General features: G+C 33.6%; 1 protein-coding gene across 1 annotated transcript in view; it reads right to left on the reverse strand.

The window, feature by feature from the left end:
* Positions 1 to 18,096, reverse strand: part of C13H18orf63 (chromosome 13 C18orf63 homolog) — a 45,633-nt gene that overhangs the window by 23,157 nt on the left and 4,380 nt on the right. The window contains 4 exon segments of the mRNA XM_013362433.3: positions 5,148 to 5,224; positions 6,965 to 7,006; positions 7,543 to 7,654; positions 14,615 to 14,671. Coding sequence (XP_013217887.2) covers positions 5,148 to 5,224; positions 6,965 to 7,006; positions 7,543 to 7,654; positions 14,615 to 14,671 — 288 coding nt within the window.

Genomic DNA, 18,096 nt, shown 5'->3' on the forward strand with positions numbered 1-18,096 from the left:
ATCATTCTGAATGGAGAAAAATTGAAGGCATTCCCTCTAAGATCTGGTACAAGACAGGGATGCCCTCTCTCACCACTTCGGTTCAACATAGTCTTCGAAACACTGGCCAGAGCAATTAGACAGATGAAAGAAATTAAAGGCATAAAAATAGGAAAAGAAGAACTTAAATTATCACTATTTGCAGATGATATGATCCTATACCTAGCAGACCCAAAAGGGTCTACAAAGAAGCTATTAGAGCTAATAAATGAATTCAGCAAAGTGGCAGGATATAAGATCAACACGCATAAATCAAAGGCATTCCTGTATATCAGCGACAAATCCTCTGAAACGGAAATGAGGACAACTACTCCATTCACAATATCCCCCAAAAAAATAAAATACTTGGGAATCAACCTAACAAGAGAGGTGAAAGATTTATATAATGAAAATTACAGAACCCTAAAGAAAGATATAGAAGAAGACCTTAGAAGATGGAAAAATATACCCTGCTCATGGATAGGTAGAACTAACATCATCAAAATGGCGATATTACCAAAAGTTCTCTATAAGTTCAATGCAATGCCAATCAAAATCCCAACGGAATTTCTTGTAGAAATAGATAAAAGAATCATGAAATTCATATGGAATAATAGAAGACCCAGAATAGCAAAAACAATGCTAAGCAGGAAGTGTGAATCAGGCGGTATAGCGATACCAGACTTCAAACTATACTATAGAGCAATAGTAACAAAAACAGCATGGTACTGGTACCAAAACAGGCGGGTGGACCAATGGTACAGAATAGAGGACACAGAAACCAATCCACAAAACTACAACTATCTTATATTTGATAAAGGGGCTAAAAGCATGCAATGGAGGAAGGATAGCATCTTCAACAAATGGTGCTGGGAAAACTGGAAATCCATTTGCATCAAAATGAATCTGAATCCCTATCTCTCGCCATGCACAAAAGTTAACTCAAAATGGATTAAGGAGCTTGATATTAAATCAGAGACACGGCATCTGATAGAAGAAAAAGTTGGTTATGATCTACATACTGTGGGATTGGGCCCCAAATTCCTCAATAGGACACCCATAGCGCAAGAGTTAACAACTAGAATCAACAAATGGGACTTACTCAAACTAAAAAGTTTTTTCTCAGCAAAAGAAACAATAAGAGAGATAAACAGGGAGCCTACATCCTGGGAACAAATCTTTAATCCACACACTTCAGATAGAGCCCTAATAACCAGAATATACAAAGAACTCAAAAAATTAGACAATAAGATAATAAATAACCCAATCAATAAATGGGCCAAGAACTGAACAGACAGTTCTCAGAGGAGGACATACAATCAATCAATAAGTACATGAAAAAATGCTCACCATCGCTAGCAGTTAGAGAAATGCAAATCAAAACTACCCTAAGATACCATCTCACTCCAGTAAGATTGGCAGCCATTAGGAAGTCAAACAACAATAAGTGCTGGAGAGGATGCGGGAAAAGGGCACTCTTGTTCATTGCTGGTGGGACTGCAAATTGGTGCAGCCAATTTGGAAAGCAGTATGGAGATTTCTTGGAAAGCTGGGAATGGAACCACCATATGACCCAGCTATTCCCCTTCTTGGTCTATTCCCTAAAGACCTAATAAGAGCATGTTACAGAGACACTGCTACAATGATGTTCATAGCAGCACAATTCACTATAGCAAGATTATGGAATCAGCCTAGATGCCCTTCAATAGATGAATGGATAAAAAAAATGTGGCATTTATACACAATGGAGTATTACTCTGCATTAAAAAATGACAAAATCATAGAATTTGGAGGGAAATGGATGGCATTAGAGCAGATTATGCTAAGTGAAGCTAGTCAATCTTTAAAAAACAAATACCAAATGACCCCTTTGATATAAGGGGAGTAAACAAGGACAGGGTAGGGACGAAGAGCTTGAGAAGAAGATTTACATTAAACAGGGATGAAAGGTGGGAGGGAAAGGGAGTGAGAAGGGAAATCGCATGGAAATGGAAGGCGATCCTCAGGGTTATACAAAATGATATATAAGAGGAAAGGAGGGGTAAGACAAGATAATATAAATGAAAGAAATGATTTACAGTAGAAGGGGTATAGAGGGAAAAGGGGAGGGGAGGGGAGGGGAGGGGAGGGGAGGGGGGATAGTAGAGAATAGGACAGACAGCAGAATACATCAGACACTAGAAAGGCAATATGTCAATCAATGGAAGGGTAACTGATGGGATACAGCAATCTGTATACGGGGTAAAGTTGGGAGTTCATAACCCGCTTGAATCAAACTGTGAAATATGATGTATTAAGAACTATGTAATGTTTTGAACGACCAACAATAAAAAAATAAAATAAAAAAATAAATAAAATAAAAAAAAGGTAAATAAAGATGAAATTCAGAAAAACTGATCATCAATCATTATTTAGGGGATTCATTTAATTTGATAGGCATATATTGAATGTATGTTATGGCTTGGATCTGGAATATTCCCCTAAAACTCACGTGTTGAAATCATAGTCCTCAGTGCAGCAAGGTTCAGAGGTAGGGATTTTAGGCAATGATTGGATCATGAGTCAGACCTCATCAGTTAATCCAGTTGATGAGTTAACCCATTAATATCTGAATATTCTACTGGGAGTGGAACCTAGTCGGAAAAAGTAGGTCATTGGGGTAGGTCATTGGGGTGTATCCTTATCTCTATCCTTGGACCTTTTTTTTTTTTTTAAGAGAGAAGAGAGAGAGAGAGAGAGAGAGAGAGAGAGAGAGAGAGAGAGAGAGAGAGAGAGAGAGAAAGAGAATGAATGATTTTTTTCCTGGAAATAAAAACAACAGAATGCCTTTATTTTTATGTGGTGCTGAGAATCAAACCTGGGTCCCGCCCGTACTAGGGGAGCGCTCTACCGCTGATCCACAATCCCAGCCCAGTATCCTTGGACTTTTGATGTCTTTCTCTCTCAGTTTCCTGGCTGCCTTGAGTTGGGCAGTCTTTCTCTACCACAGTCTCCTGCCTTGTGTTCTGCCTCACAGCAGGCCCAAAGCAATGGAGTCAGCTGACCATAGACTGAGACCTATAAAACTATGAGCCAAAATAAATCTTTTCTCCTCTAAGTTGTTCTTGTCAGGAATTCTGGTCACAGCAATGAAAAGCTAACTAACACAGTATATAGTACTGACAAGAGGAGAGCAACGTGTCTGTCCCATTTCCAGTTTTCCTTCCATGTCTAGAAAGCTCTGCTAACACACATTCCTGGTATCACTCTACTGTACCACCCATTATTCTCTAAGGTAGAGTAGGTGGTTGGTAAAATTGGGATAAATAAGCAAGTATGCTTGGCTGAACTCCTCCCTCTTTTTCTTTCTTTTTTTTTTTTTTTAAGAAGCCTGTTTTATATATATATGTTTTAGTTGTAGATGGACACAATGCTTTATTTTGTTTATTTATTTTATGTGGTGTTGGGGATCGAACCCAGGGCCTCACACATATTAGGCAAGTGCTCTTCCACTGAGCTACAATCCCAGTCCCCCTCCTTCTTTTTCTTGGGAGCTGGCTTGCTGGCACAGATTGATGTCCTCTGTTCTCTTTGTCATATACAGTACAGGGCCTGATCTCTCCAGAAAAGACTGTGGTTTTTCCACTATGCCATAAGTGGGTGGGTAAATATGCCTAATTCTAGGGTTCAGATAGTCTACTTTTTCTAATAGTTGATTTGTCTTCCCAATAATAAATGGTATGACTAGTTCATGTAAATTAGGCCAATATTTTATCAGGTTAACCCTTTCCACTCACAGAAATGTCCCATTTTGGAATGATAATTTGTACAGGTGTTCTAATCTCAAAATTTCTTCTTCCTCTTTGTCAATCTAGTTTCAAACATAGGTATAAAGTATCATTTGAAGAAAATTTAAATGTGAAAATACAGTATTAATACTCATGATGCTTATAAAGGAACTCAAAACTACAAAAAATAATATAATTCTTAAAATGTAAATAGTATATGAGTATAGCACAGTAGATAGGAGGGTTTAAATGAGATCAGATAGGGTTTGAAGCCTTGGAAAAGTTTCTCATCAGTCCAAGATAAGCATGGAATATCACACATTTCAGTTTATATACAAGCCAGCTTCCCTACTAACTTACATAATTCGTGAAGGCAGAAAAGTAGATTCTGTTCATCTCTGACCTATCCATTGTCTCACCATAACAGGATATCAAAAATTAAAGAGAAAAAAATGAATGAGGGAATAGCATTTGAGGGGCCCTTAAAGGATGAGCACCTATATGGCCAGTTAGAAGGGACATCCTAAGCAAAGGAAGAGTCATCTCTCTTAGGCCTGAGATTTCTTAACCTCAGCACTATTGACACTTCAGGCTGGATAATTCTTTGTTGGGTGGTATCAGGGTGGTTGTGGTTGTCCTGTGCTCAGTAGGATATTCAGCAGCATCTCTGGCTTCTTATCCACCAGATGCCAGTAGCAATATCACCTCCCCCACACATTGTGATAACCAAAACTGTTTCCAGACAGATGCCAAATATTTCATGGGAAGCAAAATCATTCATTTTCTCCTAAGTCCTCTTCTGTTGGGAATAACTGGTGTAAAGGAAAGAAAATAACACTTCTTAAGAGACAACTAATGTATAGTACTCTATGCTAGGTGCTATGGAAATTAGCAAAATAGAAGATATGTCTACAAAGACGACAGAGAGTATTATAAAACATAGATGCACAACAAAATAATGCTACCAGAATGCCAAGGGTAAGGGGTGAATATTACATTTAGTATGAGCTAAAATTGTGCTTTTATCATTTTGAGGTATAAAAGAGAGGTATGAAATGGATCTTGAGACAGGATAAGGTTATGGAGTTTTGGATGCCATCTAAAAATATTTCTGAACAAGGGATAATATGATAGAACCTGTGTTGAATACACTGAAATTATATTTTCTTTGAGAAGGAATATTTAGGACAATATAAATATATCAAGCACTTAATAGTATGGATTTTTTTGCTTCTGTGATAACAAAAACCCTCCCATCATACTTCATATTAAAAATTAAAATTTAATAGCATGTTGGTAATATTAACAAATATATTAATTATATAGGAATATAATAAATTATAGAAACAAAACATGTGATACCTCAGGTGGTGGCAGTCTGATGGTGAAAACTTCTATACTTAGACAAACTTGAGTTTCTGTTACATTGATGTCCAATACTGAAAAATACAATTAACTATGAACTGCTTGGAATTATTATTACATCCCATTAAACTATTTTAGTAACAAAAATCACTTTAATTTATTCAAGTTAGAAACTAAGTTAATAACAGATTTTTACATAGTAAAATTCAAATAAGTACCATATGATATTTGATAGTCTACAGATATCTAAAAGAAGACAAAGGTATGAAAAAATATGTGTGTGTGTGTGTGTGTGTGTGTGTGTGAGAGAGAGAGAGAGAGAGAGAGAGAGAGAGAGAGAGAGAGAGAGAGAGAGAGACAGGATTACAACAAGAAAAACAAGGCACTCTCCAGTTAAGATGAAAGCCTACAAATACGTTAACGAACCTGAAGTCTTACAAACTAAGAGTGGAGACTGTCTTCTTTCTAGGTCTCTGACTTGAATGGTCTTTTACTATCAAATTTCCTCAAATATACTGGCAGATATATTCCAGATCTCCTAGAGCTCTGAGGCCTCTTCCTTACTTTTTCATAAATAATATTACTTTTGACAAGTCAGGATAGTGGTAACCTTGGGAAGGAATATTATCTGAAGAAGAATTAGGGGAGTAAGGAGTATTGGCAATGTTTCTTGATCTGAGAACTGGTTATGAGAATATGTTTAGTTTGCAAAAATTCAATGAGTATATACCTACAATTTCTAAGTTATGTCTTGGTATATTTCAATAAAAGTAAAAAAAAATTATGTCTATACAGAGTAAGAAATTTTGCTCTTCTACACTGTTATCTTTAATCTCTAACTGTAGTCTCATGCTAGTGTATGGGGATGAAACTAAGGTAATGAACCCATTCCTCCAGACCTAGAGTACAGCAACTACCACTTCACTACTGAAAAATAAAACTAGTGCCAGAGAGCAAACGGTTCTCAGCTGGACAGTTTCCTCAACTCCAATAGTTGTGGATTATGTGCAGGGTTTTAAGTTTATTCCCAAAAGGTGGAAAAGGCTACCAGGACTGATTAATAACTTCTACTGTTTGCTGAGGATTCCCACCCATCTGCTACTTCAGGACTACTCTCCACCTGCAATAAAACAATGCAAATCAATTGAATAAAACTTGGTTGGATCTTATAGTAAACCATATATTTCAGATTATCTATGTCCCTTTAGACAATCTTTTTTAAGAAAAAAGAATATTTTCATAAAACTAAAGCTTTGGCCAGGTGCCATGACACACACCTGTAATCACCTTAGGAGTCTGAGACAGGAGGATTATGAGTTCAAATCGAGCCTCAGCAATGGCAAGGTACTAAGCAACTCAGTGAGACCCTGTCTCTAAATAAAATTCAAAATAGGGCTTGGGATGTGACTCAGCGGTTGAGTGCCCCTGAGTTCAAATCCTGGTACCAAACCAAATAAAACTAACCTAAACTAAACTAAAGCTTTGACTTACATCAGAACTAATGAAAAGTTTTGATGACTTGACTGGAAACTATAATTACATGCAGAATTGAATTCCTTCACAGTCATAATTTTTTTTAAGAAAATAAAAATATAGTGTATTTCCAATTAATATGAGTGAATTTTCCTCAAATAGGTAAATATGGATTTTAAATCAGAAGTGATTTCCCAGGTAAAATTCTGATTATAATTCTATCTGATTAAATTCTGTTATAACTTGGTCATCAAGATTATAAAAACCCAATGACCTTAATATTGTTTTAACAACTACTAATTATATTAATGTTTTATCTATTAACATGCATATTTACTTACCAACAGCATTTTGCTTTCCCATTTGAGAAAGAAAATCTCTTCCTTAAAAAAGTCATAGAATATATCATATTATTATAACTCAGAAATAATCATGCTTGATAAATATAACTTTTTGATATGAAATTACCAAGGTATAAAAAATACTTTAAAATAAAATTATGTAAAGGAATATCTTATCACAGCTTAGAAAAAAAAATCTCTTCAATTGAAAGGACAGAAATGCCCAATTTTTTTCTCAAATATTTATCTCCTGCTATAAAATATTTAGAAAACCATCAGATTTCAACAAAATGCAAGTTACCAAGAACCTATGTTCATTTTATAATTCTTCATAGCTTGTTTATTCCTAAATACCAAGTACTATATAATAAAATTATTTTTAAAGATCTATCAGCAGGCCTCTGTATAATTCCAAAGGAAGGAGATGACATTTTTTTGTTGTTGGCTTGCTTGAGAATGTTTAATTGGAGCTATTCTAAAAACTAATCCCTTAAAATAAGATACCTTAAATTAAAAACAGCTGTACACAATGGAGTAATCTAGTTCAGAAAGTCCCAATGACTCACAGACATAATCACCTTGCACCAAGAGATGGCCAGTTCTATTCCAGGCTGGTGCAAGTCTAGCCGTGAATGAATACAAAAGGCAGTTTTGAAGAATTATAGGAACTACTCTTTGTGGAGCCTCCATCTAAAAATATCAAAGGGCAAATTGAGAGCAATTACTATTTCCTTATAAATTCATTGCAAATGTCCGCATGCTGAGATCACCACTCAGCAAACTGGGCTATTCTAGAGAAAAATGATGGTCATTGCTACAGCTTGTGCTATATGGTTCTAAGTTAAAGAAACATTAAAAGATACTCACTTTGAAACCATCAGTACTGCTAGCAAAATGGCCAAATTTTCTTATTTACCCTGGCCCAGGAAACCTAAACCCTGAGAACCCTTATTGTTGAAAACCTTCAACTTTGCTTTCTGGTCCATACAGAAAAATCCAGGCAGAATTATTTTGTGATATTTTTTCATTATTATTCACTCTAATTCAAAATTAGAAATGGTTAAGCATTTACTTAGATGGGCACATATGCAACCAACAAATTATCTCTATTTATAAATAATTTTTTTAAATCAGGATTTTCACTTCTGACCAACCAGATTTATCCTTGTACTTGAAATGTCTAAAAACCTAGGCAAGTTGGGCAAGGGTTGTAGTTTAGTGATATAGTGCTTGCCTGGCATGTTCAAGGTTCTGTGTTGAATCTCCATATTGCAAAACAACTGGAAGTTATATAAAATAATGATTCATAAGATACTGGACATCAGGTAACAAAGAAGAGTGATCTCCAAGTGAAGGGAAACCCAGATAAGCCTGTGGCTTCCTCAATTTATTGATTAGAGAGGGGTTTCAGGCTGCAATTAGGGAGGGAAATTGAAGAAGAAGTTGGTAGTCTCTCTGCATTGAGGAAAGAGAGCCAAGAGCCCAGGGAGGCTAAAGAAGCTAGTTTTCTACTTTTGAGGGTGTTATACTAGAGAGGAGAGAGCTACACTGAGAGCAAACTCTAAATATCAGCAGAAAATCCCTCTTGAGGATTCATCTGGGTATAGATGAATGTGACAAAGGTGGGCAAGAACCATACTGTTCACTATATAAACATCCTTGAAAATACAGTCCAGAAGAAAAGGCTTTCCTTGCAAATATGAGAAAGACATGCATAAAAGTGAGCCAAGGAGATTTTCTCCCCATATTATACATAACATCAACCACTGTGACATGATTAACATTTATAGAATACTTCACACAATGAGATCAGAATATGCATTCTTCTCAAGGGGACAAGAAATATTTATTAAAATAATTCATCTTCTGTAGCATATATAAGCCTCAACTAATTTTTAAAATTCAAGTTATATAAAACATATTCTCTAACAACAATTAAATGAGAAATCAATAGTAGAAAGATCCCTGCAAAATCCCCAAATATTTGGAAACTATAAAACATACTTTTAAACAATGCATAGATCAGAAAAGCTATCAGACAGGAGTTAGAAAGCATTTCTTACTGAAGAAAATCAAAACAAAACATACATGTAGGAGGAAATAGCATAACATGTCTCTAAATTTAAAAAGAAGGGTGTGAGAAGTGAAATTCTAATATTTTTAGTTAAAATTTCCCTTTGAAAACCTGTTAGTTAACCCTATGGACTTCTTATATCATAAATGTGTACATATGCAATAAGCACATTTTCAACAACAGTAACAAAAAGAAGGCTGCTTTCAAATCAATAATCTCAATTTCCACCTTGAGAAATGAGGGAAAGCAAAATAAAAATGCAAACTAATCCCAAAGCAGAAGGAAATAACCAAGACTAAAATGAAGATCACTGAAACTAATACAATAAAACCGGAGTAAAAAAATCCATGAGCCCATAAGTTTATTCCTTGAGAAGCAATAAGATTGCCAAATCTCTAACTAGACTAATGAGGGAGGAGGGAAGTGGGGGAGATGATAAGAATGAGAAGTGACATCACTTCAGATTCTATAGAAAAGAGAAGAAAATATTATAAGCAACTTTATGCAATAAATTTGACAACTTAGATGAAATGTTCTTTTTCCATTTCCTGGAAGTATATAACTTGAGTAGCCCTATTACTTATTCAAAAAATCAAAATCTTAGTTAAAAACCTTCTCATAAGTTAATGGACAGATAACTTTGTTGGTGAATTTTATCACACCTTTCTGGAAGAAATAATAAAACTGGACACAAACTCTTCCAAAAACTTTAGATAGAGTGGGGTTTTTTTTCCCTGATAGATCATTTGCCCATTTATTGACTGGGTTAATTAATTTTTCCTGATGTTAAGCTTTTGAGTTCTTATATATCCTGAATATTAATCACTTATAGAAAGAGTAGCTGCCAAAGATCTTCTCCCATTCTGTAGGCTTTCTCTTTATGCTCTCATTTCCTTTCCTGTGCAGAAGCTTTTAAATTTGATGCCATCCTACTTACTCATTCTTGGATTTATTGCTTGAGCTTTAAGTGTCTTATTAAGGAAGTTGATGGCTATGCCAACATGTTGGAGTGCTGACACTATGTTTTATTCTTGCAGTTGGAGAGTTTGTGATTTAATTCCTAGGTCTTCGATCCATTTTGAGTTAAATTTTTGTGCAGAGAGAGAGAGAGAGAGAGAGAGAGAGAGGGATCTAGTTTGATTCTTCAGTGTTCCTAGCACCATTTGACGAAAAAATGACTGTCTTTTCCCCAACATGTTTTTGATACCTTTATCAAGGATCATATAACTTTATCTGTGTAGGTTTGCCTTTGTATTTTCTATTCCACTGGTATTCATGTTTGTTTTTATGCCAATACCATGCTGCTTTTATTACTATAGCTCTGTAGTATAATTCACAGTTAGGTATTGTGATGCCTCCAGCCTTGTTTGTATTGCTCAGAATTGCTTTAGATATTCTAGGTCTTTTATTCTTCCATATGAATTTTAGCACTGTTTTTTTCTAGTTCTGTGAAGAATGGCATTGATATTTTGATGGAGATCATATTGAATCTACAGATCACTTTTGGTAAACTGGCTATTTCAACAATATTAATTCTGTATATCCAGGAATGTGGAGATCTTTTCATTTTCTAAGAACTTCAATTTATTTTTTTCAGTATTCTATAATTTTATTGTAGAGGTCTTTCACCGCTTTGGTTACAGTTTATTTTATTTTATTTTTTGAGGTTATTGTGAATGGAATTGTTTTCCTCATTTATTTCCCAGCAGTGTATAGGAAAGCTATTGATGTATAGAAAAAGCTATTGATTTTTGTGTGTTGGTCTTGTATTCTGCTACTTTGCTGAATTTGTTTATCATCTCTAGAAGTCTTCTGATGGAGTGTTCTTTATGTGCATGTGTTGCGGGGGAGGTTTCTTCTAAGTATAGAATCATTTGCAAACAGAGATTATTTTTTCTTTTCAAGTTTATATCCTTTTGATTTCCTTTTGCCTAACTGTTCTGGATAGAGTTTCAAGTACTATATTGAGTAGAAATGGTGAGAAAGAACATCCTTGTCTTGTTCCTGATGTTTTAAGGAAGAACTTTCAGTTTTTCTCCCCTTCAGTATGATGTTGGTTTGGGATTTGTCATATGTAGACTTTATAAGGTTGAAGTAAGTTTCTATTATCCCTATTTTCTTCAATGTTTTAAAAATGAATGGGCACTGGATTTTGTTGATGCCTTTTTCTATATCTAACAAGAGGATCATGAGATTTTTCCCCCTTAATTCTATTTATGGAATGAATTACTTTTATTGATTTGCATATATAGAACCAACCTTGCACTGAAATAAAACCAACTTGATCCTGGTGTACAAACTTCTCAGTATGTTTCTGAATGCAGATTGCAAATATTTTATTAACAATTTTTGCATCTATGTTCATCTAAATTTGTCCTTATCTAGTTTTGGTATCAGGGTAAGATTGCCTTTATAGAATAAATTTGGGAGTGTTACTCCATTTTCTATTTCATAGAATGATATGAGAAGAACTGGTATTATTTAATCTTTCCAGATTTGGTATAACTCAACTGAGACTCTATCTTGTCCTGGGCTTTTGTTTGTTGGAACATTTTTTTTAAAGTTTATTTTTATATTTATTTATTTATTTGGTACATGGGATTCAACCAAGGGGTGCTTAACCAGTGAGCTGCATCCCCAGACCATTTTTTAAAAATATTTTTAAAATTTATTTTTTAATATATGACAGCAGAATGCATAATAATTCATATTAAACATATAAAGCACAATTTTCATATTTCTGGTTGTATACAAAGTATATTCATACCAATTTGTGTCTTTATACATATACTTTGGATAATGATGTTCATCACATTCCACCAACATTTCTAACCCGCTGCCCCCTCCCTTCCACTCTCACCCTTCTGCTCGATCTAATCTTATTGCTTGATATTGATCTATTTAGAGTTTATATATCTCAAAAGATATATAAACACAAATGGCTAACAAAAATATTTTAAAAATGTTTAACATCCTTAGCAATCAGGGAAATGCAAAGCAAAACTATACTGAAATTTCATTTCAACCCACTTAGAATGGTAATCATTAAAAATAAAAGTAACAATGTTTGCTTGTGAGGATATGAGGAAAAAGATAAACTTATATGTTGTTGATGAAATTGCAAATTAGCACAACCACTTTGGAAAGCAGTGTGGAGATTCCTCAAAGACTAGAAATGGAAATATCATGTGACCTCTTATCCCACTCCTTTGTATTTATCCAAAAGAATTAAACTAAAGTATACTAAAGTGAAACATGCATACCAATGTTTACAGTAGTGGATTTCAGAATAGCCAAGTTATGGAACCAGGCTAGGTGTCATCAGACAAATGGATAAAGAAAATATGGTATACATACACAATGGAGTTTTACTCAGCCATAAAGGAGAATAAAATTATTATATCATTTTCTGTTGAATGGATGAAATTGGAAGCTGGGGCATGTGGGGAATGGGGGGGGGGAGGAAGAGAATGAATACCACGGGATATCACAAAAATAGAAAGGAGACAAACAGAGTGGAAGAAGGGGATTGAGAGAAAGTATGAGGGAGCACAAACTACCAAATTATGCTACATTCATGCATGAATTTACAACAAAGAATCTTGATTTTACATATAATTACAATGTTCTAATTTTTAAAAATAATTATATAATAATAATAATAGATGATAGATAAGTAGAGGAAAGAGATCAGTGGGAAAGAGAAAGGGAAGGAAAGGGAAGATAAACCGGTAGGAGATTGATCAAATTATGTATCTGGACAAATATGGCATAATGTATCTAATCATTATGTGTAATTATAATGAACCAATTAAAAAAAGATTCCTGAATGCAGGGACTTTGTCCGATCTATAGTTTTATCTATAAAAGAATATTTATACTAAACATTGTCATTTTTATATTTACATTAAAATTATAAGAAAAATTAAAATTGAGAAAAATGTCACATGACATAAGTAGAGTTCTCAGCATATTATAGGTGTTCAATAAATATCTACTGATCATGTTGGCTGTTATACAAAATCAAGTACATAAAGGAAAATTGAACATAACCATGAAGAATCAGTGAGATTATGGAAATGAGAGGCTGAGGAAAAACTCATAAATAGTAAGGAATTCAGAGTTTGGAAGTCTGAAAGGGGCAAAACAAATTTACTTAGTAGGAATGAGAACTAGTATATATGGAAAAAAGATAAGACTATTAATGAAAATATTTTAAATATTTTGTGGATGTGACAGCTTACACTGATGAAATTCAAGGTATGATTTAAAAGCCTAGAAGAAAAGACATAATAGTATATGCATTTTTAATGGCATGTAAGGACTACATGTGACATTTTTTCTTGATTTTAATTTTTCTTATAATTTTAATGTAAATATAAAATGACAATGTTTAGTATAAGCATTCTTTTATTAAATCAATACTGAAATGCTATCTATTTTATGCTCAGAAAAAAACTGTTTTAAAATTTAGAGTTCATCTTAAAAGTCATATTGCACCAAGTCCTTTTGTTATTTGTCATGACCTTGTCCAAAAATAATATAATTTTGACCTTTAAAATCAATATATTAATAAGAAAATTAAATACTACAAGAACAAACCAGTAAGACAGCAAAGAGGTCTGTATTAAATCATGAAATACTTTCCACAATAAAAGGAAAATTTCTCAGGGATTGCTGAAAGACATAGATCCTCATTTTAGGTAAACAATATATTATAAATTTGGTTCTCAAAGTTCATAAGTAGTTTTTCAAAGATGACAAGAATCTTTTAGTGACCAAAGATTTATCTTAGCAAAAAGATTTAACTGTAAGCTTTCTACACTGGTCCTGAGCAATACTGTTTTCCCACACACTGTGACTCATGGTTGAAATAAACTTTCAGGTTATTTAAAGATTGCTCAGGGAACTGCAAAGCACCTCCAGGTATTCTGAACCACCATCCTCTTGGAACCTAAAGGAAGCATCTCACCTTGGAGCTGACCAGAAATTTCACTGTTCTGAACCCCAGAAGATCTTGAGACAAAGAACAGCAGTGATGAGAATCATCAGTGATACAGTGCTGTAGAGGTACTTGCAGAGGCATAAAGTGAGCATTAGCCAACACTCCATGACTTGCTTTACAAATATATAGATGTGATCAACTGCAAAAATTTGTTTTTCCTCATTGCTAAGATTCAGAATTTCATCATCATATAGAATACAACCTATGTTTTGTTCTTCCACAACTAGCTATATAACTGTGGATAATAATTCCACCTGTCTGGATTTCATTTTCTTCATCTGAAAAAAATGGGGAAGTTCATTTATTTAAAGATGTCTATGCTAAATGAGATTATGCCACATAAAATGCCTATGGTAAGTATTCAATAACAACAACAAAATAAGACTTGTCTTTTCTTTCTGTACCAAGCATGCACAAAAATTGTTTGGAAAAAATTGTAGAGTTCTTTCACATGCATACCAATAGCTTATGAGAAATATACTTCAATATTTTTTGCTAGCAAAAGAAGCTGAATATACTATAATCAATATAAAAACATCTGGAATTATTATTCTTTAAAAAAACAACTTACCTTAGCTTCATATTTTTCAATATAGGCATTAAGTTTCCCAGCTTTAAAAAATGGTATCTGTAACAAAACCCACATTATTAAAAAGAACATAAGTGATATATAATTAGATAATGTAATAAATACCTAAAGATTTTAAGCATAACATAACAGAGAGCCTGGAGTCAGGCTAGCATTCTAGTAGTTTCTATACGTTGAAATAATGATAGTCATTATCTCATTGATTTAGAATTGGTGGGCACATTCTCAAAGTAAGGAAAGTCTCTTTGGTAGTGACATGACCCCAGAAGCCACATAAAGGGAAAGACCAATACATTTCATAGATGACTAACTCTTTCCTTAATGTATAATAGATTCTTAGACACAAATACGGATAATGTACATAAATGGAAATTCAATTTCAAAACACTTAATTGATGTAACTTACTAATGAAAGAAATACAATTTAAAGGAAAATATTTTTTAACCTAACAGATTAACAAATATTTAAAGATGATAATATCCTGTGTTCTTAAGGGAGAGAAAAAGACCTAGGTCTAGGTCTGTCCTTCTTTCCTTCCTCTTTCCATATATTTTATTGGTGCATTATAGTTGTAATTTGTTGTGGGATATTCATACATGCACACAACATGACAATATAATTTGGCCAATATTATTCCCCAATATTTTCCCTTTCCCTCTCCTCCTCCATCTCCCTGGTATCTTTCCTATACTCTACTGACATCCCTTTGATTTTCATGAAATTCCTCCCAACCATTTTCTTTTCCTTTTTATTCTTTAACTTCCACATATGAGAAAAAAACATATGATCCTTGACTTTCTGATTTTGGCTTATTTCATTTAACATAATGTTCTCAAGTTCCAAGCCTTTTCCTGCAAATTACATAATCTCATTTTTCCTTATGGCTAAATAAAACTTCATTATGTATATATACCATATTTTCTTCATCCATTGATGAGCACTTAGGTTGATTTAATAGTTTCAATGCTGTGAATTATGCTGCTATAAATATGGGTATGCATGTACTGCTATAGTTTAATGACTTAATTCCTTAGGATTAATACTAAGGAGTGGTATAGTTAAGTCATTTGAGGGAACTCCATACCAATTTTCATAGTGGATATACTATGAAATTCCACCAATAGTTTAGAAGTGTTCTTTTTTTTTCTCACATTCTCCCAGCATATATTATTCTTTGTATTCTTAATAGCTTCCATTCTACCTGGAGTGAGATAAAATCTCAGTGTAGTTTTGATGTTTTTCCTTTATTACTAAAGATGTTTAACATTTTTAATATTTTTTTGACCATTTGTATTTCTTCTTTTGAGAAGTGTCTGTGAAGTTCATTTACCCATTTATTGATTGTGTTGTTTGTTTGGTGCTAAGTTTTTTGAGTTCTTTATATATTCTTCATATTAATACTCCATCTAAACAGTAGCTAGCAAAAATTTTCTCCCACTCTGTAGGTTCTCTCTTCACATTCTTAATTGTTTCCTTTGCTGTACAAAAGCTTTTTAATTTGACTTCTTTCCATTTATTAATTTTTGACATTATTTTCTGAGCTATGGGATTTCTACTGAGATAGTCATTGCCTGGGCCTATAGGCTGGAGTATTGACCCCACATTTCCTTCTAGGAATTGCATATTTTCTGGTCTAATTCCTAGGTCTCTGGTCCATTTCAAGTTGCCCTTTGTGCAGGGAGATAGAAAAGTCTCATTCTTCTATATATGGTAAACATATTACAGAAATCTCACATGGTAATCAGTTTTGCCAGCACCATTTGTTAAAAGGGATATCTTTTCTCCAATGTATGTTTTTGGCATCTTTGTCAAGGTAACCCACTTTATTTAGGTGGGTTTTTTGCATCTTCTATTCTGAAGCATTGGTCTATGTTGTTTGTTTTTATACAAGTACCATGTAGTTTCTGTAGTAACTATAACTCTGTAGTGTAATTTGAAATCAAGTATTTTTTTTTTATCTTAGAATTGTTTTGACTATTCGGGGTCCTTTATTCTTTCCCAATGAATTATAGAACTTTTTTTCCCTAGTTCTTTGAAGAAGGATGTTGGTATTTTGTTAGGGATTACATTGAATCTGTATACTGGTTTTGTTAGTATGGCCATTTTAACAATATTAATTGTGCCTGAGAACACGGGAAGATCTTTCCATACTCTTGTGTCTTCTTCAACTTCTTTTTTCAGTTTTTTATAGTTTTCATTGGAGAGGTCTTTAGCTCTTTGATTTATCCCCAGTTTTTGTTTGTTTGTTTGTTTTTGAGGCTATTTTGAATGATCAGAATTGCTTTAAATCTGTATAGTGCTTTTGGTAGTATGGTTATTTGAATAATATTAGTTCTGCCTATCCAAGAGCAAGGTAATCTTTCCATCTTCTAAGGTTTTCTTTGATTTCTTTCTTTAGGGTTCTGTAGTTTTCATTGTATTGATCTTTCACATCTTTCCTTACCAACCAAGAAAAGCCCAGGACCGGATAGATACACAGCCGAGTCCACAAGACCTTTAAAGAAGAATTAATACCAATACTCTACAATTTATTTCAGGAAATAGAAAAAGAGGCAGCACTTCCAAACTCATTCTATGAGGCCAATTTCACCCTGATCCCAAAATCAGGCAAAGACACATCAAAGAAAGAAAACTTTAGACCAATATGTTTAATGAACATAGATGCAAAAATTCTCAAAATTCTGACAAATCGAATACAAAAACATATCAAAAAGATTGTGCACCATGATCAAATGGGATTCATCCCAGGGATGCAAGGTTGGTTCAACAAATGGAAATCAATAAATGCAATTCTTCACATCAATAGACTCAAAGATAAGAATCATATGATCACCTCAATAGATGCAGAAAAAGCATTTGACAAAAAACAGCTTGTTCAAAACACTAGAAAAACTAGGGATAACAGGAACATATATCAACAGTGTAAAGGCTACATATGCTAAGCCTCAGGCGAACATCATTCTAAATGGAGAAAAATTAAAGGCATTCTCTCTAAAAACTGGAACAAGACATGGATACCCTCTTTCATCATTTCTATTCAACATATTTCTTCTTTAAAGGTCTGGTAGAATTCAACTTTTCTTTTTGGTAGTATGGTCATTTGGATAATATTAGTTCTGTCTATCCAAGAGCAAGGTAATCTTTCCATCTTCTAAGGTTTTCTTTGATTTCTTTCTTTAGGGTTCTGTAGTTTTCATTGTATTGATCTTTCACCTCTTTCATTATGTTGATTCCCAAGTATCTTTTTTTTTTTTTTTGAGGTTATTGTAAATGGGTAGTTTTTTTCATCTCCTTCTCAGAGGCTTTTTATTGTTGTTTTAATCTTCTGAAAGGCTTTTTATTGTTGTTTTAATCTTCTTATTCCTTGTTGCTGGTGTGTTTAGGTTTTCTATATCCAACTTATTGCAAAAATAAGTTTTCAAAATATTCTGTAACAATCCTCTGAATTTCAGAAATGTCTTTG

Source organism: Ictidomys tridecemlineatus, chromosome 13 (genome assembly GCF_052094955.1).
Source record: "Ictidomys tridecemlineatus isolate mIctTri1 chromosome 13, mIctTri1.hap1, whole genome shotgun sequence".
Lineage (NCBI taxonomy): Eukaryota > Metazoa > Chordata > Mammalia > Rodentia > Sciuridae > Ictidomys > Ictidomys tridecemlineatus.